Raw genomic sequence first — 25,615 nt, 5'->3', positions numbered from 1 at the left:
AGAGAGACATTCTCTAAATCATTCGTCTGAATAAATTTATGCCACATAGTCATAGATATGTCTTCTCAGAAAGTCTGTATTAACATCTAGGAAACTGCTGCCTCTACTCTTTTTCAAAAGAATAAAACAGGATTTTATATCATGTTCAAGAGTAATTCTGAAATGTAACTGTGATTTGGAGAACACAGGTCTGTTTAACGATTTTGTTTGAAGGCTTCAACAGATTAGTAAGGCAGGAGAAATTGGTTTTAGAATGGATCTCTTTATTACTGTGTGGCCTACGTTTTCTCTCCTGGAGTGTCATGATCAGGTGGTGTTTTTTTTTTTTTTTAAAGGTTTTATTTATTTATTCATGAGAGACACAGAGAGAGAGGCAGAGATGTAGGCAGAGGGAGAAGCAGGCTCCCTACTTGGAGCCTGATGTGGGACTCGATCCCCAGGACCCCAGGAATCACGACCCGAGCCAAAGGCAGACGCTCAACCACTGAGCCACCTAGGTGCCCCTTGTTGGGTTTTGATGTTGGAGTCCGGTATCCCTCAATCTTATTACAGCATTGGCTTAGATTTTAGTATTTCTTTATTTGATTAGGTTCAAATGTGCTATGGACTGAATGTGTGTCCTCCAAATTCCTAGATTGAAATACAGTCCCTCATGTGATGGTATTTGGAGCTGGGGCATTTGGGAGGTAATGAAGTCATGAGAGTGGAATCCTCATGAATCGGATTAGTGGCTCTATAAGAAGAGGCCAGAGAGCTAGCTTGCTCTCATTCTGCCATGGGAGGACACAATGAGAAGCCAGTTGTCTGAAACCCAGAAGAGGGCCCTCACCAGGACCCGATCATGCTGGCATCCTGATTGTGGCCTCCAGCCTCTGGAACTTTAAGAAATAAATTTCTGTTGTTCATAAGCTACCTAGTTTATGGTGTTTGTTATAGGAGCCTGAGCTAAGACAAAGTGTGGTTGGGATTCCTTGCTGTAGTTCCTTAGAAGGAAAGCCATGTAAAAAAAAAAAAAAAAAAAAAAAAAAAAAGGTTGTCCAGCAAATACTAGTGGCATAGGGATAGGATAACCATAGTCACAGCCTTGTTCAAAAAGGGGTGAAAGGAGGCAGGTAGCAGTTTTAGAACCAAGCTGGCCACGTGCCACCATGTCTCCCCACTCCGAGAACAGGAAATATTCTTTAATTAGGGTTCAGTTCTGCTACTGAAAGTAGTTTCCCGTGGCTCTTGGTTCTGCCTTCTGGGTTCTGAGTCACACTTTTTTTTTCCCCACAAGAAATGGCATGGGCTTGCATTTGAGTAGCTTGATTTCTGTTCAGAAGCCTCTTCTTATTTTGAAGTGTTTTTGATCCATTTAACCCAAGCTTTCAAAGATTTCATAGCTTCCTACATACTTCCTATGTAAGTTGTGTATCAAGTTAGGATGTGCTCCTTTAGATAAAAGCCACACTTGTCAATGCCCTTCTACCTTGTGCTGAGACACAGGGTACTGTGGAGGATCTATCAACAGCTTATTTCTGAGGTTTAACAAAAGGTCTTATAGCGACATTTTTATTTTATTTTATGTTATTTTATTTTAATTCCAGTGTAGTTAATCTACAGTGTTATATGAGTTCCAAGTGTACCATATGTGATCCAATGCTTCCATACATCACCAAGTACTCATCATGACAAGTGCAATCCCTATTCCCCATCATTTATTTTCTCCACCCCACCCTCCCCTGTGGTAACCATCGTTTGTTCTCTACAGTTAAGAGTCTGTTTCTTGTTTTGTCTTTCTCTCCCCCTCTTCCACCTTCACTCTTTTTTTTTCTCAATGTGAATCTCTATTTGCAAAATGTCAGCTTCTAAGTAATTTCCCATTCAACCTTCAGAATTTGAATACAAATGTATTTAAATGTTTGAAAAATAAATCTAACCCACATAGCCAAAATACTAAACTTTGATTTTTTAAGAATGAAATGAAATATACATATTTATTTCTCAAAAATTTTAGTAATTACTTAGTTAATTTTCCAAATCTTTATTTAAATCCATTATTTAACGTGCAGTGTAATATTGGTTTCTGGTGTAGAATTTAGTGATTCCTCACTTATTATAAGACACACAGCACACGTGCACTCCTTTATCTTCATCACCCATTTCTTGCCTTCGCCAACCGATCTCCCCTCTAGCAACCCTCAGTTTGTTCTCTAGAGTTAAGAGTCTGTTTTTTGGTTTGTCTCTCTCTTTTTTTTCCTATGTTAATTTGTTTTGTTTCTTCAATCCACATATGAGTGAAATCCTATGGGACTTGTCTTTCTTGGACTAACTTACCTCATTTAGCATAGTTTTCTCTTGCTGCGTCCATGTCCTTGCTCTAGCCACACTCTTGACCTGAGCTTTCCCCTGAAGCTGCATTTTGCTGGCAGTATTATCATCTCCATTTTACAGATGAGGAAGCTGAGGCCTTAAATCACTTAACCTTCTTAAATCACTTAACCTTTTGGTTAAGCACATATTGCCAATTTCCTCCCCTTCTTGAAATCTAAAATCAAACAGGAGGAACCAGAAGTGTAGAGGAAAAATAAAAAGAAAAAACAAGGAAGAGTCTATCTCTAATACAAGTTCAAAATGCTGGGGCATATGAGGGAGAAAGAAGATCAAGCAGGCTTCCTGGAAAAGGCAGCATTGGCTTTGGACACACCCAAGAAGAGGGATGGAGGGGTACTTCAGGCAGAGAAAACAGAAGAGAGAGGATTGATGTGATGAGGAAGAGAGGCTAGTGATGGAACGTAGGGGCTTCTTTGGTGTGGATGGTGTGGTGGTGATGATAGTGAAGTGTAATGAGATATATGATTGGAAGTGGAGGGTTGAGTGAATTTTGGAAGACTTGGAATCCTGGGCTGAAGAGGTTGGATTTAATTGAACAAGGATTCAAGAATTTTCGGCACAATCTGTTGGTTCTACTTGTCTACATAATCATTTTTGCGTCTCTGTGCTTTCATACTCCAGGAGGTTATTGTTCTTTCTGTATTCCAGTCTGAATAATGGATATGAAAACAGTTTTTTTTTTTTTAATTATTTATTTATGATAGTCACACAGAGAGAGAGAGGCAGAGACACAGGCAGAGGGAGAAGCAGGCTCCATGCACCGGGAGCCCGATGTGGGATTCGATCCTGGGTCTCCAGGTTCGCGCCCTGGGCCAAGGGCAAGCGCCAAACCGCTGCGCCACCCAGGGATCCCTGAAAACAGTTTAAAATGGAACTAGTATGCCGTAGTGGTTGAGAGCTAGAATTCTGGACTCAGGCTGACCTGGATTAAGACCAAGTCTACCACCTCCCATTTGCATCTCTTTGGGCAAAGATCTTAACTTTTTTTTTTTTTTTTTTTTTTGAGAGAGAGAGAGAGAGAATTTGAGAATTTGAGCAGGGAGAGGTGGAGTGAGAGAGAGAATTTTTAAGCAGTTTCCATACTCAGCCTGGAGCCTGATATGGGGCTTGATGTCAAGATGAGCTGAGCTGAAATCAAGAGTCACACTGGGTCCTAACTTTTCTAAGCCTCTGTTACCTCACCTTGAATGGGAATACCTATCTCAGAAGTTTGCTATGAACATCACAGGAAATAATATGTACTAACTGCTTAGCATAGATTAGGACACATGGTAAATTATCAGTAAATATTGTTATAAATAATATTATTGAAATTTAAAAATTACTGTATAAGAGTATTCTGTGAATAGAGTGAATAGAGACTCATATTCAGCTTGTGCCTTGCATACTAAACCATAGTGACCCCATGATCCTCCCATAGGTGGCCCTTTAACTAATTCCTACAAATGTGACCTCTCAATTAAAGAGAGTATATAAATACCTCTTTTCTATCAATTAGCATTTGATGCATACTAAACTTTGTGACTTTGTGGCTTCATGGCTTCATTTATTTAGCTCATTGATTCCATTGTTTGCAGTCTGGGCTGGGCTCAACTAGGTGGTTCTTCTGGTGGTCTTGGCTGGGTTCACTCATGTGTCACTTGGTGAGTTGGCTGTCTATCTGAGGTGACTGGGTCATATATCTTTTATCCTCTGGCAAAATAATCCATGTTTGTTCTCATGGTGGCAGAGTTCCAAGAGCAGCAGGTGACAAACTCCAGAGTGAAAGTACTTTTTAAGTTTTTGCTTGCATCACATTGGCCAAAGCAAATGGTATAACCTACCCAGATTCAAGAGTAAACAAATAGACTCTACCTTTCGGTTGGAGGAAAAACATTTCTTTTGTAATTTACTGTACTTCTTATGTTGTTTACACAAGACCTTTTGAAGTCTCAGCTAAACTACCTATGTCGGGGATCCCTGGGTGGCGCAGCGGTTTGGCGCCTGCCTTTGGCCCAGGGCGCGATCCTGGAGACCCAGGATCGAATCCCACATCAGGATCCCGGTGCATGGAGCCTGCTTCTCCCTCTGCCTGTGTCTCTGCCTCTCTCTCTCTCTCTCTGTGACTATCATAAAAAAATAAAATCTTTAAAAAAAAAAATAAATAAATAAACTACCTATGTCGAATAGTCCTAGAGCTCTGTAAATTCTTTCAAGTCTTACTAGAGATGCATATAGTTATGAATCTTAAGTCTATCCTCAAATTCCTTTTTCTTATGTCACTAATGCTACAAATACTTGATCTTGTTTCTTCAAGAACTGGTAGGAAGACCTTGAATCAACTTCTGAAGAATAATTATTTATTGGTTGTTTTTTAATTTTTTTAAAGATTTTATTTATTCATTTGACACACACGCACACAGAGCACACAAGCAGAGGGAGCAGCACACAGAGGCAGAGGGAGAAGCCGACTCCCGGTTGAGCAGGGAGACCTAGGAGGGGCTCCATCTGAGGACTCTGGGATTATAACCCCAGCTGAAGGCAGTCACCCAACCAACTGAGCCAGCCATGTGCCCCTGTTTAACTGGTTGTTAATCATGGGAATTAAATGCTAGTTTTACTAGTAAAGATGTTAATAGAATCATGAACATTTAGAGACTCCTCTAAAGCAGATACATTGTCTAATTTAATGGACAATGGAAAAGGGTCTTTGGGCTTTCTTTATTTTATTTTATTTATTTTATTTTTTTAAGATTTTATTTATTTATTCATGAGAGACACACACAGAGAGAGGCAGAGACACAGGCAGAGGGAGAAGCAGGTTCCGTGCAGGGAGCCTGACGTGGGACTCCATCCTGGGACTCCAGGATCACACCCTGTGCTGAAGGCGGCGCTAAACCACTGAGTCACCAGGGCTGCCCATATTTTATTTTATATTTTATTTTATTTTTTTATTTTATTATTTTATTTATTTTATTTTATTTTATTTTATTTTATTATTTTATTTTTTTATTTGGCTTTCTTTATTAAGAAGAAAATATGCTGGTTCTTTTGGCTTCAGGTATCTCTTTATCAGGAAATAAGTTCGGCCCAAGAATCCTTCCAATCCTAGGGTGCCCAAGGCCTCTCTGGTTATTTGTGAAGCTGACCTGCATTTTAAGGGACTTTAAGACCCAAGTGGATTGATTCTTTTTAATTCTGGTACCTTCTCTGGCTGTGGGCAACAAATGGTCTACATGTGGTCATGGAGTCACTAAACGTGCCGGAATCCTTGTATTTCGAATTCTATAGTGTGTAGAGGGGAATGTCTGGATGCAAATAGTTTGCAAGCCTTTCTGCCTACTAACAGCCTTGTTTGTTTCCGCATTGCTGAGAGGAGGGCCCCAGCGTGGGGCAAATGCTGCCTCTGGGCTGCAGGGAGAGGCTCGGGCACAAGGCCTGCACCAGGGTGATGCCTCAGGGGCCCCTCAGAGGCCGCCGGGCTCCGGAGGCTCCCCAGGAGGCAGAGCCCCCCACCGGCCTGCGGAGGGGAGTCAGGTGGTCGCCACCTGGGTGAGTTTCACCTCCGCACCCAGGAAGCGGCCTCCAGGAAGTCGCCGCGACCCGCAGAGGCGTCTGCGTGGACAGAAGCCGGCCACGCAGAGCAGAAGGGACGGGCTCCGTCCTCCTCCGGGGCCCTGGCAGGGTCCGAGGAGGTCAGGGCTTTACCCCGCGGCCCTGGGGCGGCTCCTCCACCTGCGGCGAGAGGCCGCGGCCGGTGATGCGCTGGTGCAGCTGGTCCGTGGACCTGCGGGGGCGGCCGGCGCCGAGCCTCAGGGTCTCCCCGCAGGTAGAAGCCCCGCGAGGCAGGTGCGCGGCCGGGACCCCCCGCCTGCAGAGGAGGGCTCCTGGAGGTTGCTCAGGAAGGCCTCGGGCCAGGGTCCCTGGGTGGCGCAGCGGTTTAGCGCCTGCCTTTGGCCCAGGGCGCGATCCTGGAGACCGGGGATCGAATCCCACGTCGAGCTCCCGGTGCATGGAGCCTGCTTCTCCCTCTGCCTGTGTCTCTGCCTCTCTCTCTCTCTCTCTGTGTGACTATCATAAATAAATAAAAATTTTAAAAAAAAGGCCTCGGGCTGCCCTGGGGGCAGAGGATGGCAGAGAAGGTGGTCCTGGAGGTTGAGCCTGGGAAGGAGGTTGGGGGGTGGTCAGAGGCTGGAAGAGGGGGTGTCACGGAGTCTTTTCCGTCTACTGTTGAAGCAGGGGACAGATCTACGCGGCTGCCGGGGACACTGAGAGCTGGAATCATTCTCGAGAAACTTCCTCAAGAATGATCTCACTTATATAGCACAGGGGGTCTCTCTCTCTCTCTCTATATATATATATATACACACACACACATTATATATGTACACACAATTTTTTTTGTATATATACACATTATACATAAAATGTATATCTAATGTATATTTTGGTAGGCTTGTGTTCTCTCCAGTTGAGGAAGACATTCCAAGTATCTTGCTTCAAGCATTTGTTTAAACACCTCTAGGAAAAAAAAAAAAAAAAAAAAAAAAAAAAAATAAACACCTCTAGGAAGTGAACTTAGAGAATAGTCTTCTGTGTAGTAAGCACTTTTACTTGATTTGAAAAGTGCTTACACCTTCTTTTGGAGAGAACTGTTGGTAATTCCTTTGACTAAATATATGATTTTTGGTAAGGCTCTCCCTTCCACAGGGTTGGCTTCTCAGAGTACCTCATTTACCTAGCCAGTGCTTGCACAGGGATGGGAGAATTTAGTTGGACCAATCAGAGACTTTACCAGCCATTTATTTATTTATTTATTTATTTATTTATTTATTTATTTATTTATCTATCTATCTATCTATCTATTTATCTATTTATCTATTTATTTATTTATCTATCTATTTTTTAAATAAGGGGAGCTCGACCTCTCTTTTCTCTGATCATTTAAGGATAGTGGTGGATTACTGACGTGCAACCATTTGATTTCTAGAAACAATCATTTTCATGTTCTTTGCTTTCCACTTCCTTATGTTATATCCACTCGTTACTCTAAAGTGGTCCTCATTGCCTTGAGAAGAAGAGAGCAAGAAATAACAGAATCTTAGGTTTAAAAAAAAAACTTTCTTCCTCAAAATGGGGTTTTGAGAGTCAAAAGACAGGACCCGTGAGGAGGAGACATAGATTTGATACTGTTGTTAGACAATTAGCAGGAAACTAGAGAATAATGAGATCCTCTCATCTGCACCCCTGAGAAGATCAACGGAGGATATGTAGGCCCAGAGGGGTGGAGTCTTCCTTGTAGGAGATCAGAGCGGGAGGATAAGAAGTCCTCATCTGGGGGGTCAGCTTTAGGAGCATGTTGACTTTCACTGGTGGCTGTGTTTTTTTTTTTTTTTTTAATTTTTTAAAAAATTTATTTATGATAGTCACACAAAGAGAGAGAGAGAGGCAGAGACACAGGCAGAGGGAGAAGCAGACTCCATGCACCGGGAGACCGATTCGATCCTGGGTCTCCAGTATCGCGCCCTGGGCCAAAGGCAGGCGCCAAACCGCTGCACCACCCAGGGATCCCGGTGGCTGTGTTGAAGGAGCCAATGGAAGCCAAGCTGATCCTTGTAGATCATTCATCACCCTTCATGTGTGCCAGCTGTGGATTATACACCAGGAGGTCACTGGTCCATATGGAGACTTTGATAAGCTCTGTTCAAATTGTCCAGTCTATACATTACGAGGGTCCAGTACTCCTCTCTATTTTTCCCTCTTCTCTCTAGTGACATGAGGGAGAGGAATCTTAAAATCCAGAAGAATGATGTTTTTTTTTTTTTCCATACAGTGAATGGTTTTCTCATCTCCACCAGCAATCCATTCTTTTCCCGTTAATAAATTGATAACACATATAAAATTTACATATATAAGTGGGCCTGTCTCTGGCAGGCTACCATCTAAAATAACAGGCCTCAAACTTTCTTGCATTTTCCACGACAGCTGAAGGACAGAAGGAAAGGAAAGAGCTGTTGAACATACCTACACTTTGTTGCTGGCCTGAGGTAGGGCAGGCAAAACTGGGACTGCAAAACTCATCAGCTGAGCCTGCATAGGTTTTTAATATCTGGTGGGTTGCACACATGGAACTTTGTAAATTTGAGTGGAGAAGCTTGGAGGATTTGGCAAAGCAGGGTTTTATTCATGCTACTCAGTTAAAAAAGAAAAATAAACTGAGAACAGAGCAGATGGGTTACATAGAAAGTTCTGGAATATTCTGAGAACATAATAGATTAAGTAGGATTTTATGAACTGGCCTGGGAAGCTAATGATTGTTTCTATGAGAAAATGCATTCCAGTTTTCAACTCAGGATATCTGGAACACATCTCCCTTTGTCATAACTCCAGAAAGATTCACAGGAATTTTCTCTCTATTCTGAACTCAAAGATGGGAATGAACTATACTCTCTTTAAGCTGAAACTCCACGGATAGATGCAGGAATAAGTGGGTGGCAGTGTTGATTTTTTCTCCGTGGAGAAAGGGAATTTTACAGTGGTGAGAGTAGGGTCTCTGATGCCAGGGTCCTATCCATACATGTCTTTATGAGACATAAAACAGCTTAGAAAAAAAAGTGGGAACAGAGCCCAGAACTCAGGATTTGGTGGGAAAGCAGGCCAGAGCTCTCTTCCTGTGTATGAACCCTTGACTTCTTCACATGCTGCTTAGGGGCCAAATAGTTGATAACGTCACTAAAGCCTAGGCTATCTTCAAAGCTTGCTGGGCAAGCAATGTGATACTGATGGGGTATCTCCTTTCCTTTTCATTCTGGGACAAGTGAACTGGACTTGATGCCTGGGCATACCCTGCAAACTCATGACATAGAGTGGGGCTAAAGCTTGGCCAGTACCTGAAAGGTTCTATCTACATGACTAGGGAACATTGGTTAAAAAAGAAAGAACTAGGGAATGTTGGTTCTTACTGATTCAATAAATTGGTTAGAACATGAGACAAAGATAGCATTTGATCTGTCTTGAGCAGATTGGATTTAAAAAGATCTTAAAAATATACTGAAAGTGGCTAAAATTTTTCTGTCTTTGCCTAGATATAATAATTTTGTTCTGGAAATATATATATTAACATCTAAGCATAAAGCAATGGAAATATTAGGTGTCACAGAAAAACAGATGAATAAGCAAGCTCTTTCTTTTTCCTCCACCCCTCTTACTTCCCCATTTTCTCCTTTTTTAAAGTTAATTTAATAGATAAAGGACAGCTTTAAATGACTATAAAAATAAAGATTATGTTTAGACAGTTTTCCCAGCTGGAATGCTCTGTTTAAAACACTCTGTTTTCATGGCCTGTACTGTTTATTTTACATTCAGAGATGTGGGCACATGGGAACCGTGTGCAGAAAATATCTGCTTCTGCGATTGATATAATACAGAAGCAGAGGGTAGAGGTTCAACAAGCTGTCTTTCTAAAGCCAGATGTACAATCTTTTCTTTTATTACTATTGGCAAATATCTTTAAGAGAGGGAGAAAAAAAGAAGCCATCCTGGAAACTAATGAAGAGATAAATCCATTCTGTCTCTGGAAGTATAACACCCAAGATTTACAGAAATAAGGTTCTCCGTGATCATTTGGGGTCTAATTCTGGTGGAATGCTCAGGACTGTTTCACTACTTGCATTGAAAAGTAACAATTGATTATGTAAACATGATGCCTTAAACTTTCAGCACATCTACTATCAATGATGGCTTGTAAAAGCCTTCACACTTGACTCTCTATGTTCAGTTTCAATTTCTCACTCTCCCAATCAATCCATTCTACATTCTTCCACCAGGGTGATCTTTAAAACTGTCAAACTGACCATGGCTCCACCCTGTCTTAAAGTTTTATAATGGTCGTTCTCTTATTGCTTCTAAAATAGGTAAAAACTTGTGGTCCGTTAGCTAGAACCAGCTTTCAAGCATATATATATATATATATACATACGAAAAATGTTATATCTATATTTTTTGACCACATACTTTGAGCCTGAAAAAAGAAAAACTATGTAATAGTTGCCAATATTTAAAAATTGGAGAATTTGATAGAAAAATCTGAATATTCTGCTATTATTAAATTCATATATAATACTTTACATACATGTATATATATATATAATATTTTTTTTACCATGTCCTTTGAGCCTGATAAAAGAAAAACCATGTAATAGTTGCCAACATTTAAAAATTGGAGAATTTGACAAAAAAATCTGGATATTCTGCTATTACTAAAACGCTGGAAGCTCTGGCAACACTACCCTTCTATTTTGTGTAAAAATAATTAAACTGTTCCATTTGGAAGGGCACAGTTTCCCTAGTTTCCCACAGGATCGTACACTTCCTGTCTTTTTTTTCATTTACATCATTTCATTTTACTCATTTACACGATCTGTTTGGCATTTATAGGCATTTAAATTTTCAACTCCTGGATTGTGGGCCCAAGTCCAGCTCCTTAGCCTCACTCACATATAAGGACCATCTGACTCTTATTAACTTTTTTAGGCTCATTTCTCACATTTTCTCCTCTTGAATTTTATGCTGCAAAAATATAGGTTCCCTTAAGACACTGTGTGATTTTACCATTTCCAGTCTTTTCTGTCTATCTGAAAAACCTTCCCCGCTTACCAAACTATTTTTTCCCTTCCGGAAAGTGTTATCTTGATTTCAAGATTAGAGTTAACCATTCTTGGAGTTTTTTCTGAGCATTGAATGTATTTCCATGATTGATTATACTATATATCTTACTAATTTGTGTAAAATAAGGAGAAACTTCCCTTTACGAGCAGCAGCTATCAAATTCCTTGTGGGGAGGTCCAAACCTTCGAAGAGGGGTAATTTGGTAAGCTTGCTCCAGAGCTGCGGCTGAGCCCTCAGGACTGAGAAGGCAGTTGTTCCAGGACTCAGAGACCCAGAGAAGTCTTGGCACGGTTCCTCTTGGGCAAGAGGGGGCAGGTAAAATTGAGAAGACAGAGAGAGGAGACATGGAAGGAGGACAGAAATTTCAAATGGAGGACTTTCAAGTAAAAACCACCAGAAGAAAATAAATGCAGAATTAATTGAGAAGAATGAAAAGAGGTTGGCTCTTCAGAATAGACTGGGAATGGAAAGCAAGTGGGGCAAGGCAATTGCTTTTCACCACAAGCCAGTAGTGTTTGAACTTTAAAAATCAAATTCATAAAAAAAAAAATCAAATTCATGTTTGATAAATTTTTAAAAAAACATATTTAAGAAAACTTCAGTCTAACAATTGATTTTATGTGATATGATCCTTTTCCATGGTCCTATAAATCTCCATAAAGATGTTAAATAATCACCAAATTTGGAATGATTTTTTAAAAATTTTAATTAAAAAAAATTTTTTTTAAAGGAAACCAGTGAAGAAGCTGCATTCTAAGCGCTGGCTGATGTGAGACCAGAAGTGGTAGCTTGTATAAGTCAAAGAACAGCTCATTTTAACTACATATATTTTTAAATACAATGTTTTAAAAAGGTTTTTAATTTTTTTAACTGATTTCTACACCCAACATGGGGCTCGAACTCACAATCCCCGAGATCAAGAGTTGTATGCCTTACCACCTGAGCCAGCAGGGTGCCCCTCTCAATACAATATTAAAAGAATTTATCAAACTAATACATGCACTTGACTAAAAAGTATTACAGAAGGCATAAGGTAGAAATCATGGTCCCTGTCCTACTGTTGATCAGCCCCAGTTCTATCCCCTAGAATTAATCTATTTTAATTCTTTTAAACTGATACTGTATTTAGCTCTTTTGATGGTTATCTTAATATCTTCAAAATACTAAGGTCACTGTAGCAGATTATATTTTCTTTTTTAAATTTTTATTAATTTTTATTTTTAAAAATCATTATAAATTTTTAAAAAATATTTTATTTATTTATTCATGAGAGACAGAGAGAGAGAGGCAGAGACACAGGCAGAGGGAGAAGCAGGCTCCATGAAGGGAGCCCGACGTGGGACTCGATCCCGGGTCTCCAGGATCACGCCCTGGGCTGAAGGCAGGTGCTAAACCGCTGAGCCACCCAGGGATCCCCATCATTAAAAATATTTATTTGACAGAGACAGAGAGAGAGAGAGAGAGAGAGAGAGGAAAGTGCACAAACAGGGGGAATGGAAGCACGTAGTCCAATGGGGGGCTTGATCCCAGCACCCTGGGATCATGACCTGAGCCAAAGGCAGATGATGCTTAACCAACTTAGCCAGCCAGGTGCCCCCAGATTTTATTTTCTGAAGATGATCAAGAGAGTGTCTCCTGTCTCACATAACTTTCTTTAAAAATTTTTTTTTTATTATGAAAAGAACACAACATGAAGTTTACCCTCTTAAGTTTTCAAGTATACAGTTATACTATTGTTGATATGTGGATACAGATCTTTGGAGCTTATTCATCTTGCTTGACTGAAACTGCATATCCTTTGATTAACAACTCCTTGTGTTCTCCTCCTCTCATGCTGTGGGAACCACCACTACAGTCTTTGATGCTATGGATTTGACTATTTTAGGTACTTCATATAAGTGGAATTATGTAGTACTTGTCTTTCTGTGCCTGGCATATTTTACTTAGCATTTCCTCAAGTCACATAACTTTCTAGAAACTTGCCATTCTCCTATCAAGAGGTAGAGTTTCTGTCTCCTCCTCTTGAAGTTTGAAGGGCTTTATTTTTTCCCCCTCAAATCAAAATATATTTTTTTTAATACTTTTTTTTTTAATTCATTTATGATAGTCACACAGAGAGAGAGAGAGAGAGAGAGAGAGGCAGAGACACAGGCAGAGGGAGAAGCAGGCTCCATGCACCGGGAGCCCGACGTGGGATTCGATCCTGGGTCTCCAGGATCACGCCCTGGACCAAAGGCAGGCACCAAACCGCTGCGCCACCCAGGGATCCCTAAATCAAAATATTTTTACTTCTTTACATTTATAACTGAAATTTCCGTCTAGATTTAGGCAAGACTGTCATGTACACTGATGTCCTTAAATTTTAATTATGCAAATAAGTCCTTTTCAAATACTAATAGATGTGTTCTTACAGCTTTATAGTTGAGAAAATGAGTAATGTAGTGGGTATGTAACCAGAATACAGTTCTCTGCAGGTTCAGACTTGGCTCTGCCTCCTACCCACCTAAGCATGGTGGGGTTGCAGCAAGCTCTCCTTTCACCTATCAGCTGCTGCTTCCAGACGACGCAGTCAGATACTTGAGGCAACAAGAGTCACTCAAGCTTTGGAGCAGGGGTATCCTGGCCCTAAGCAGTACGGTTATCTCTGGAAATTTCAGTGTGGCACAGAAGAGTTCTCATGAACTGGGAAGTACTAACATGGATTCTGGCAATCAAAGGGATTGAATCTCTGGCTATGCCTGATTGGGCTCTACTTTCCACTCTCAGAATGGACTTGCAGAGCCTGACTGTACTCATTGGCTGTACTGTCCCTTGAGCTAGTTAGTAAGAATGGGCTCCTTCCAGTAGGGTGATGCCAACAAAATAAGTAAAAGAACACAGTGCCCAACACAATCTTATATGCACACATTGGGTGCTTAACAAATATTTGCTTGTTGTTTTACGTGTAAAAAAGTACATAATAAAATCAGTAAATTACTCCAGAGCAACTAAGTCTTTGTAGCCACAATTCAGATCAAGAAATAACATTATCAGCAACCCAGGAGCCTCCCCAGAGCTCCCTGTCATCAATACCCATTTTTCTCTTCAAAGGTAAACACTATCCTAATTCTTTTTTTTTTTTAAAGATTTTATTTATTTATTCATGAGAGACGCAGAGAGAGAGAGAGAGAGACAGGCAGAGACACAGGCAGAGGGAGAAGCAGGCTTCATGCAGGGAGCCCGACGTGGGACTCGATCCCAGGTCTCCAGGATCACACCCAAGGCTGCAGGCGGCGCTAAACCGCTGGACCACCAGGGCTGCCCACACTATCCTAATTCTAACAACACAGTCTATTCAGTTTTATAGCCATAGTGCCTTACACATGGGAAACAATAAAATACTCTTAACACTGTAATTTAGATTTCAAAACTAAAGTTTTTGAACGTCATAGAAATACAGTTGTACAGTGTGTATGTTTGTCCGTTTCATCCATGTTGAGGCATATAGTTGCAATTGACTCATTTTATACTTCTGTCTTCAATCAGCTACATCTATCATGGTACATACATGTGCCTTTTCTACTGTTAAAAAATAGTTGGATTGTTTCCAGCTTTGGGCTATTACAAATAATGCAGCATTGAGCATTCTTTGGCATGCCTTTTGGGATATATATATATATTTCTGTTGGGTATATATCTGGGAGTGAATTTATAGTAGGCCTCAGGATGGAGATATATCTATATCTATCTATCTATCTATCTATCTATCTATCTATCTATCTATCTAAATCTATTCTCTTAGCAACTTCCTGGTATATAGTACAGTATTAACTGATTAGTCACCATGTCATACATTAAATCCACAGAACATAATCATCTTATAACTGAAGTTTGTATCCTTTGACCAATATCTCATTTTTCCACTCCTAGTTCCCTGGTAACCATTATTCTACTTTTTGTTTCTGTGAGTTAAATTTATTTTTAGATGACACATATAAGTGAGAACATACTGTAATTTGTCTTTCTCTCTTACTTACTTCACTTAGCATAATGCCCTCAAAGTCCATCCATGTTGTTGCAAATGGCAAGGTTTCATACTTGGGCTGAGTAAAATTCCAGTGTTTTTTTTTTTTTTTGTGTGTGTGTGTGTGTGTGTATGTGTAATTTCTTCTTCATCTATTCATCTGCTAACAGACCCTGAGGTTGTTTCCATACCTTGAATATTGTGAATCATACAGCAATAAATATGGAAGTGCAGATCTCTTCAAGATTCTGATTTCATTTCTTTTGGATATATACACATAAGTAGGATTGCTGGATCATATGGTAATTCTATTTCCAATTTTTTGAGGAACTTCCATACTGCTCACCATAGTGACTGTACCAATTTACATTCCCACCAACAGTGCACAAGTGTTCCCTCTTTTCCACATCTTTGAGGACTTATCTCTAATTTTTTTTTTTATAATAGTCATGCTAGCAGGTGTGAGTCGATACCTCTTTATAGTTTTGATTTGCATTTCCTTGGTGATTGATGGTGTTGAGCACCTTTTCATGTACCTGCTGGTGATCTGTATGTCTTCGTTGAAGAGGGCCTTTTGACTGCCTTGACCAGCAGAATACTGTGGAAGTGATATTATGTAACTTCTAAGGATGTATTATAAAAATGTTGTCAAGTTCTGTTTTATTCATTCACATGTGATGGAAGTAGAAGGAAAGAGTCAGGAGATACTACCCACGTGCTTTGAAGATGGAGGAAAGGCCAGGAGGCAAGGAATATAAGGAATGCAGCTCCAGAAGCTGGAAAGGGCCAGGAAAGGGTTCTCTACTAGAGCCTCCCAAGGTAACACAGCCATGCTGAACCTTAATTTTGGCTCAGTGATACCGATTTTGGACTCCTGGCCTCCAGAACTAGGAGAGAATAAAATTCTGTTGTTTTATGTTACCAAGTTTGTGGTAATGCACAACATCAGCCATAAGGGACTGATACAGATGGCAAAAAGTATGTGAAAAGATGCTCAACATCATTAGACATGACAGAAGTGCAACTTAATACCAGAATGAAATACTACTACATACTTATCGGAATAGCTAATATTGAAAAAATAATGACCAGTATGTATCATATACTAATTTTAATGAGAAATGGAATATACAAATACATTTTCTTGTGTTTATGTGAAAACTCTAGAAGGATACCCAAGAAACTAATCAGAGAGGTTATCTTTGGGATGAGAATAGGTGAGACCAGGGCGGGTGGGGAAAAGTGAGAGTATTTGAACTATATTCTTTTTATATATTATTTGATTTTTGATTCTGAACATGTGACTGTTTTTTTTTTTTAATGAAGACTAATGCAATAGAAAATTTGATTTCAGTGGAGGTGAGTGAGGCCTCTTTATTGACAGGCTTCATCTTAGAGCGTGTGGCCAGGGACCCTGTTTTTAAGCTGGGATCTCTAAGTTCCAGAAGAATTTGTGGTGGGGCAACAACATTGCCACTGGCTATTCTGGTTCACTCCCTGTGTTAATCTTATTTCATTGGAGATAAATCATTTTTATGTTCCTGGAGGTGGGGGGTAAGGGTTGACTGGCTGCTGAGCACTCTACTTCTGGGGATGGGATGGAGAAGAAGCCAGTCTATGCACATTTAGTTCAGCCTGGTCCCTCATTTTTGCCTTCCATGGTAATCAAGGTTTCTAGTTCCTAGCCCTTTCGGGGCTCTGCTGGGCAGACAAGCTCCATTCGTATCCGCAGTCCTCTCTATGTGTATTCCAGGTTTTCTTTCCCTTACTTCATCAGTTATAAATCTACCTCCTAACTTTGGGATGAAGAGGAAAGAAAGATGGCCTGTCCCCTATTTTGAAGAGAAACAACTACATTTATCGGCTGTTTTCATCTCCTAACTGGTTTATGAGCTCCTGGAAGGTAGGAAAGTTTCTTATTCATTTTTATATACCCAAAGTATATTAGTCACTGTCCAGTCAGAAAATAGAGACTGTACTAAAGATTTCAACAGAGAGAATTTAATATAGGGAGTAGTTTCCATAGGTGCTTTTTTCCATAGGAAAAAACAAAAGGGAGCACTGAACTAACATGAAGATAATTACCAAAGTAGCTGCTACAATCCTGGTCTTAGGGAGACAGCAGGGATGAGGTTGGGACCATCGAAAGCTAGAACTCAGAATAGGGGACCTGCAAAGTTGGGGCTCAGGCCTCTGAGGGGGGTTATGATTGGGTCGCAGCTAGTAAGTGATGGCTTGAGAGAGGTTGGTAATGGTGCCAACGGTACTTGCAGTGGGAACTAGGTGTTGTAGCTGGGACAAAATGCCCCTGACAGGAACACCAAGCAAAAGGAGGGAGAGAGTTGCTTGTTTGCTGATCTGCCTCCCAGTCTCCCTCTGGTGCGAGACTTAACAGGAAGCCAATTGGCAAAGGAGTCTGGGAAATGTATTTTGAAGAATCTGTGTCCCAGCATCACAAAACAGTACAGAATTGGTTTTAGAGTTGAGAGGCAATAGCTAAAAAATGGCACAAAGCGTATACATAATTTTTTAAAAAATGTTTTGTATAAATAAAATATATTCAAAAGATATATTTATATCCTGGAATCTTTCTTGAGAGTACCAGGCTTGTATTTCTGTTTAGATATCAAAAGCAAACACAGAAAATTAACTTCTAGGCATAAATCAGTTTCCCCACACTTACTGTACCTAAAAAATACTACATGTCAACTTCAAATCGAATAAAACAGAAGCAAAGCACTGTTTTCCAGATGAAGAATATTTTACCCAAACTGAATGCATCGTGTTTACATCAAAACTTGCCCTTCTTCCTGTCATCTTGTCTCATAAAGGACAACATTGCCTAGCTACTGAAGCCCAACTCACAAGTCATCCTCTGTGTCTTCCCTCAACCCCCACATCCTGGCTGGAGTTCTGGTAGTTTTGCCACGTAGGGTCTCTTAACTCCATGTTTTTCCAGTTGCTTCTGCTCCTTCCTCATTTGTCCCTGATGATATTCTCTGTGGACCAGTGCAATTACTCCCAGTTTGGTCTCCAACTACTCTCTTATCTTTCTTTACCCATCATCTGTTGATGACCACAGTGATGTAATGGACAGCATGATGAGTCCAGTTATCACTGCCATATGATATGAAAGTTGTTGAGAGGGCAGCCCGGGTGGCTCAGTGGTTTAGCACTGCCTTCAGCCGGGGATGTGATCCTGGAGTCCTGGGATCGAGTCCCATGTCAGGCTCCCTGCATGGAGCCTGCTTCTCCCTCTGCCTGTGTCTCTGCCTCTCTGTCTCTCTCTGTGTCTTTCATGAATAAATAAATAAAATCTTTTTTTAAAATATTTATTTATTTATTTATGGGAGAGAGAGAGAGAGAGAGAGAGAGAGGCAGAGAGAGAAGCAGGCTCCACACAGGGAGCCCGATGTGGGACTCAATCCCGGGATCCCGGGACTCGATCCCGGGACTCCAGGACTACACCCTGGTCCAAAGGCAGGCACTAAACCGCTGAGCCATCCAGGGATCCCTAAATAAAATCTTTTTAAAAAAAGTTGTTGAGAGAAAATCCTAAGAGTTCTTATTACAAGGAGAAAATATTTTTGTCCTTTTCCCCCCTCCCATTTCTTTCTATTGTATCTGCATGACATGACGGATGTTAACTAAACTTACTGTGGTAATCATTTTACAATCTGTGTGAGTCAAACCTTTATGCTGTACAGCTAAAACTCGTACAGTGATATATGCCAATTATATCTCAGGTAAACTGGGAAAAATACACAGATCTTAGCAGATTAGTGTCAACATCAGCAGATCAATGTTGTATCATTCAGTGGCTAAAGGTGTTAGTAATGTATAATTTTTAAAGATCGTTCTAAACTGTGAAGGAGAGAGCAGTGCTCACCAAGTGTCCATGAGAGAAGGTAGACAGAAGAGAGAATTGTGTGTGCTCATGACCCTGTTTGAAATTACCGGATTCCTGTTTTGTGCAAGGGTTACAGGGTGGTATGGAGAAATAGATCAAAAAGATTGATCTTAAGGCTTAGAAATTGAAAAGGTAAGATAAAAGGAACATGAGGTAAAGATTAGGAAGAGAAGAGAGAAAAATAAAATTGGAGTCATAACTTTGGTTTCTGTTGAGTGGAGAAGTAACAGAATTTTTGCATTAATGTGAAGGAAATTATTTTATAAATCCCAGAAGTGTCTGTAACAGTTCACTAAAAAGATGTAAGGAAAGGAACCCCAATTGATATTGTAAAGGAGAGGGAAAAAAATAGGGAATGATGTGGTTCTTTTTTGAAGTTCAGGGGAAGACCAAAGAAAGAAAAAAATTTTCAGAGTTGCCTTTTTTGGGGTCGGTTTAATATCAAGAGAGCCACCACCATTTTCATGAGTCTGGAAAGGCACTCTCTGACATCTGCACAATGATCCTGGAACAAGAAGCAGAGTAGGCCTGGTATGGCATAATGTGCGGTTTATGGATAAGGTTTGCTTTCTAAATGGTTGGGTCTGGTATAGCCTCTATTTGAAAATAAGAGAATTAAAGATCTCATAAGAAAAATTATGGAAAATTGACAGCTGATAAAAGACTGTCTACTCATATCTGTTTTAGTAGAACTGTAATTCAACTTGGTGAAAAACAAAAAACAACTGAGGCAAAGCTGGGAAATCTACCTTTTGAGGTGAGAGGGAAGACTTACGGGAAAGAGGTCGTAGATGTACTCAAAATTATCTGGCACAGTACTATAAGCATTTGAAGATGATTGTGATAGAAAGGATAAGAAAGTAACTAACATAAAATACCTATTTTATTGGGATATGGGTAAAACATTGCTGCCATCAGAAGCTTCCTCAGTAATGCTTTGAGTTTTAGTATGTTATAAAAAGTTGAAAACAAAGCCACGAAAAGCATTTTTATGGCATAAATGTGTAGTAGAGTTAATAAAGGGAGCCCTGTGTCACTTATAGGTAAAATCAAAAGGGATCTCTGAACTTCATTTTCCCAGATGGATTATAACAAATTGCCCTTCTTCCGGGATGCCCATGTGTGATTGGGTGGGATGTGCTTCACACAGAATCACTTGGCCAGGACCAGTTTTTTTTCTGATTTGTTGACTCAGAGGAAAGTTTTTGTAATTCACCCACCCAGAGGGTACGCTTTCCCCTAATTTATTCAAAATATTGTTTGGAGATAGTACAAAGGAAGACCAGGGGTGTCATTGGATAGGTGTGATAGAAAATTGGTCTAGAAATATGTAGACCCAAGTTTAAGTACTTGCTGCATTACTAACAGTGAATGTGGCCTTTCCTTCTCTGATTTTCCTCATTCACAAAATCACCGAGATTGCCTCATAGTATTTCTGTGAGCACTAAAGGTGATAAATGTATAAGTGTTCTGTAAATTGTAAAATATAATTCAGTGTTCATTTGGTAAAGACATATTTAGCACTGCTAAGTGCAAGGCACTTTGGTAAGCCTTGCAGATGCAGAGCTGAAAGTCCTTGCCTTTGGGGAGCTAACAATCTATGGGGATGGCAGATGGACCCATAATTATAATGCACTGTGATCTGGAATGTAAAATTTGCTATGGACTTAGAGGATTGAGGGACCCTCCTAACATAAGATCCCCAGACCCCCTTGTGCTCCTCATTACAAGTTTACACAATTAGATGACCTCAGCTCTGGAGTACTATGTATATCTGAATAGGAAAATAGATACACAGGTAGAGGTCCAGGTCAAGCACAAATTACCTTTTGCAAATTAGAAAGAAAAACCCCTTCTTGACAGATAAATGGCAAAATGTGCCTCTCCAGTCTTCAGCCAAGACCAGTCAGAAAAAAGCATCCTTCTAGGTGAGCCAGATGAGCCCTGGGCAGGGCACAAGGCCTGGTAGTCAGACGGTGAGATTGGAGCAGTCTGTTACAGTGGCCCCTGCCAGGGGAGTCTACGGAGCATAGCGTGAATCATTAACCATGGTAGCCTGCTGGGGGTAGGTTTTTGTAAGTCTTGCTTTGGAAGATCACAGTTAAAAAAACCAAACAAAATAGGATATAGCACATGCCACCATATGTGCATGCAATTTAGGGGGTGGATTTAATTTTGTGAACTTGGCTTCCATAGGCAGACATACACTCTTGGGAGGGCTGGGAGCACTTTGTAGTAACTGGGGCAGATACTTGCCAGCTTTCCCATGTGAGCTTGAACAGAGTTTGAAGAGATGTGTCAGATCCTAGCAGGAGCACCGAAACCTCTCTGGGTAGTGAGAGACATTGAATGCAGGAATTGGTTACACAGGAGATGGAATTATGGAGAAGTCACACAGGAGGTGGTGAACTGATCCTGATATTAGCAGTAGTAGGAAGCTAGTGTGACTTGTGGACCGGCGTGACAGAGGGCAGAAGTAGTGTTACTGGAGCCTGGAGACCAGGCACCCTATGGAAAAATGCAGCAGCGGTAGGCCTGGCTGGTCTGAGCTGGCACCATGGAGGGAAAAGAAGAGCCCCTGTTGGAGATCCTCCTGAAGATGGATGGATGAGGAAGGAAGTGCCCTGGGTTCTCTTCCCTCTAGGTCCCTGGGCTCCTTCCTGTCCCCTCCCTGGCTGATCTCAGATCTTCCAACTATAGGGAAGCCTTGGAAATGTAGCCTGTAGGGCTCAGCCCCCTTGCTATATAGAGCAGGCCAGGGAACAGGAAAGGGAGGGCCCCTGAGGGCTCACAGGTTCAAGCTTTGATGCAATGAAAGAGAAAAATACAGACTTAACCAAATAACCCAGAACTACACAAAGTTCTTTTTATAAAGTTGTTTAGAAGGGAATCTTAGAGGAAGAGGGGTTTAAATTTGCAGTTAGAATATACCAACATTCAGTGACGGACTAGTTAAACAACAAAGTGTATAGAATGGCAAATAAAAGGAATACAAATATTTAAAACATGGACGTTTTCACTTCATATTACTTAGACTTGGTGAAATGGGCCTATATTATACTATTAAACAGTACACGTTTCCCAGAGGGCAATTTTCCTCCCTTCATTTTGTAACAGGTGTCAGCTGTGTGAGGAACAGCCAGGGTGAAAGACTATGAGGTCTCATTCCATTGTAGCCCAAATCAACCTGTGATGAGCTGTGACAATAGAACCCGCCCAAGATTCTCTCCATCTAGTTCAAGGGAAGGAGTGATTCCTGAGGTCTCTCAAAAACTGCCTGTTGTCCTTAGAAAGAGCCCTTCTGCCTTTTAGCTGTCCTGGATGCTGAGGTCAAATGTAGTTACTCTCGTTTGCAAATCTGGACACCTGCTGTCAAAATCAACAGTCCTGCTCTTTGGGACTCTAATGCTTTTTATTTAGAATATCCTCTTGGCTCTCTCTTATATAAGCATCCTCTAAGACCATACCATCCAATAGAATTTTCTGTGATGATGGAAATGTTCTATGTGTGTGTTCTCCAATAGCCTCTAGCCTATTTGAGTGCTCAAAATGTGGCTAATGTAAGTTTAAATTCTGTTTAATTTTAATTATTCACACTTTAAGTTTACACACATGGCCAGTGGGTACCATGTTGGTGGTGTGTTTATGGGATGGAGACTCAGCCTTTGGATTATTTTACTAGTTTATTCCCCAAGAGGGAACAGTCTTTCCTTTGCTTTTCAGGTAATCAGAAGAATTAACCTAATCCTTCAGGCCTTCAGGATAGACTGAAATTTCTCTATAGCCTAATACTTTGTTCATATTTCTATTGTTTCTGCTCAGTGCCCCATCCATCCAAAGAGATTCCAAGTCTCTTTTCCTGATAAGTCAGGGGAGACAAAAACTTGTGGCAAAGTTTCTTGGCCAATGTGAATGGAGGAAGAAAGGGCCTAGGGTAGCATTTCAGTTGTTTGTGCCATAGAGTGGTGCTGGAAGCATCTGGAAAGTGTTTTTTTTTTTTTTTTTCCTCTTAGGAAGCATCTATGACATCTCTCAGAGGATGCCACCAGGCCAAATTGCCAAAACCAAAACAATGACAGAAGTAACAAAACCAGGGGGAGATCCATCCTAAAGGACGCCAGTGGAAGACAGAGTATGACTGGACCAGAGCCTTCCTGCCATATAAAATTATGACTCCTCATAATGCCACATGGACTAGATTTTACCCCTTCAATGAATAAAATCAGAGACCAAAATCCTGAATTGACTGAGTTCAAGTCTAAGTTGAGAAAATACGAAGTGACTGAAGTTACTCTCCAGAAAACTTGAGTCACAGAAAATAATAGATGGATTTTTTTTCAGGTGTATATCTCAGGTGTAGTCAAGTATGATATATAAAAGGTTAAAACAACAAAATAAACTTCCATCAGTGCATCATGGCCATATACTGTAGCCTGCACTGTAGACTGGTAAACGTGAAGGGAGTATGAGCCAGTGTGGGAGAATTTCCAAAATAGTGAGTGGAGGAGGCAAGTCACAGGAGAACATATACAAACATTATATAAGAAAATCAACTGGCAAAATGGAGTAATACTTGTCTTAGGGATGCATGTGTAAGTGGTAGGAACTATAAAACAAGTAGAGAAATATTACAAAAGTCAGGATAGGAATTACCTCTGGGAGTTGAGGAGGAGGATGGAATCAAGGGGCGCCCGTGGTAATGTAAATGTTCTTTTACTTAAGCTGTCTGGTGGGGACAAAGTTGTTTATTTTTGCTGTTACAACTATTATTAAAATAAATAATAATAAGGCCAGGGGAATAGTATATGTACAATGTGATATCATTTCTATAAAGTTTAACATTATATAGAACTGGGAAAAAAAAGAAATCATATGGATCTAGCTGTTTCTAGATTCATATTAAAATTATAAAATGTACCCCAAGGGGCACCTGGCTGGCTCATTTCAGTGGAGCACGTGACTCTTGATCTCAGGGTGGTGCGTCTGAGCCCCACGTTAGCTGTGGAGCCTACTATCCAGATTCAGGATAGTGGTTAACTCAGAGAAGGGAACGAAAAAGCATCAAGCAGGTCTTACAGGTGCTTCTGTTTCAGCACTCCTTTTTATTTTTTATTTTTTTAGTTGAGTGATGTCTGTTTCATTTGGATATGCATACAATATTTCACCAAAACAATATTTCACCATCATGGCTTCATGAGAGAATCTGCAGGGAGTGCAGCAAAAGAGCAGGTGGACAAGAGAAGAAAGCACACGAGGGAAAGGCCAGATTATCTCTAGGTTCATCACACTGAGTGCTGGGGCTAGAAAGAGGTCGCTGAAAAACCCGCCGTGTGCAGAGCCAGGCGCACAATAGGGAAGCATTAGGCCTTTTGGCTGAGAGTGATCTCTTGTTAACTGATGCCTGTGAGAAAACAGAGGGTCCCAGGATTTCATTCAGTCATTCCTTCAGCCTGATTGTATTGACTGTTGCCATTGGTAGGCTTTATTCTGCTCACCTCTTGTTTTGTGCATCTTTTTCAACAAGTGGAGAACAAACTGGAAGGGATTGCAAAATTCCAAAAAGAATCGATGTCAGGTAGGTAAGGGGTTAAGAGATAACTCAGCATCTTGCATTTTTGTTTGCTTGCTTGCTTATTTTTAGGACCACAATTAGAGTATATGTTTTGGAATCAGATTGCCTCGGTTCAGATTCCAGCTCCACTGATTGTTGGCTGTGTGTTCTTAAGCCAAATGCTTAACCTCTCTGTCTTAATTCCATGATCTGCAAAAACATGGATGACAGTATCTACCTCATGGAGGTATGAGGATTAAATGAATTAATGTATGTAAAAACCTCAGAACACATGCTGTATAAGGGTTTCCTAATGATTTTAGCCTCACTAAGTTTTTTTTTTTTCAAGTTTCCAGGCCTAAATGAATTATCATCTTTTAAACAATGTCAGAAATTGTCATACTAATTGGTTACTCAAGAAGATAGAAATGGGGTCAAGTGTGGTGGCGCTGGGACAGGGCAAGATAATCAGGTGTCCAGGTACAGGGTTAGACTAGAGATAGAAATATAAGAGTCATTAGTATGCAGATTTCAGTGGTTGATCTTAAGGTAGGTCTTAAAATCCCCCAGATGATCCTGTATACCCCCTCATGATGAATAAAAACTGTCCCCACTGTTATTCAAGTGAGAAGTTTAATCCTTGCCTCATTGCTCTCATTTACTTTCCTCTTAGGATGGCATTAGTCTAGGGTTCTGTCTTTTTTCATGTAGTCTGTTTTCACAATGACTTGAATGGACGATGCTAGACATCAAGGAGGGAGGAGATAAAGGTTTGTCATCTAAAGGAACAAAAATAGTTATTAGTAGCACACATGAGATCAAATAACACACTATGGAAAAGGAATGCTAACTCATTTTGAAAAGGAAAAAGAAAACACAAAATCCTGTGAGATTTAATTCTGACTCATAACAAAAAACTTTATAGGCATTCAGCTATCTAGTTCTCTGCTTTATTTGCTGACAACAAGGCCCAGAAAGCATGTATTTTTGTTACTTTATATATATGTCTCCAGGTTTGCTTCTTTCAGTAGCTAGAGAGTTGAAAATAGTATTTTTGAGTGCTTCGATGTAGCATTTCTTATATCGGAATATTTTAATGTCACTGAAATGTATTTAATAAATTCTAGATGCA

At 40.4% G+C, this 25,615-nt stretch overlaps 1 protein-coding gene across 2 annotated transcripts in view; it reads left to right on the top strand.

The window, feature by feature from the left end:
* The window catches only part of AEBP2 (AE binding protein 2), a 205,157-nt gene that overhangs the window by 119,770 nt on the left and 59,772 nt on the right, over positions 1-25,615 (top strand). Inside the window, exon 9 of one of the 2 annotated variants that reach the window (XM_072798785.1) lies at positions 22,946-22,973. The exons of the other annotated variant lie outside the window; for it this stretch is intronic. Coding sequence (XP_072654886.1) covers positions 22,946-22,958 — 13 coding nt within the window. The 3' untranslated portion in view covers positions 22,959-22,973. Of the gene's footprint in view, positions 1-22,945; positions 22,974-25,615 lie in introns of those variants that run through there. 2 annotated transcript variants of the gene reach the window in all.

This window comes from Canis lupus, chromosome 25 (genome assembly GCF_048164855.1).
Source record: "Canis lupus baileyi chromosome 25, mCanLup2.hap1, whole genome shotgun sequence".
Classification (NCBI taxonomy): domain Eukaryota; kingdom Metazoa; phylum Chordata; class Mammalia; order Carnivora; family Canidae; genus Canis; species Canis lupus.
Note: the sequence above shows the minus strand (reverse complement) of the source record. Positions and strands in the feature narration are given on the sequence as shown.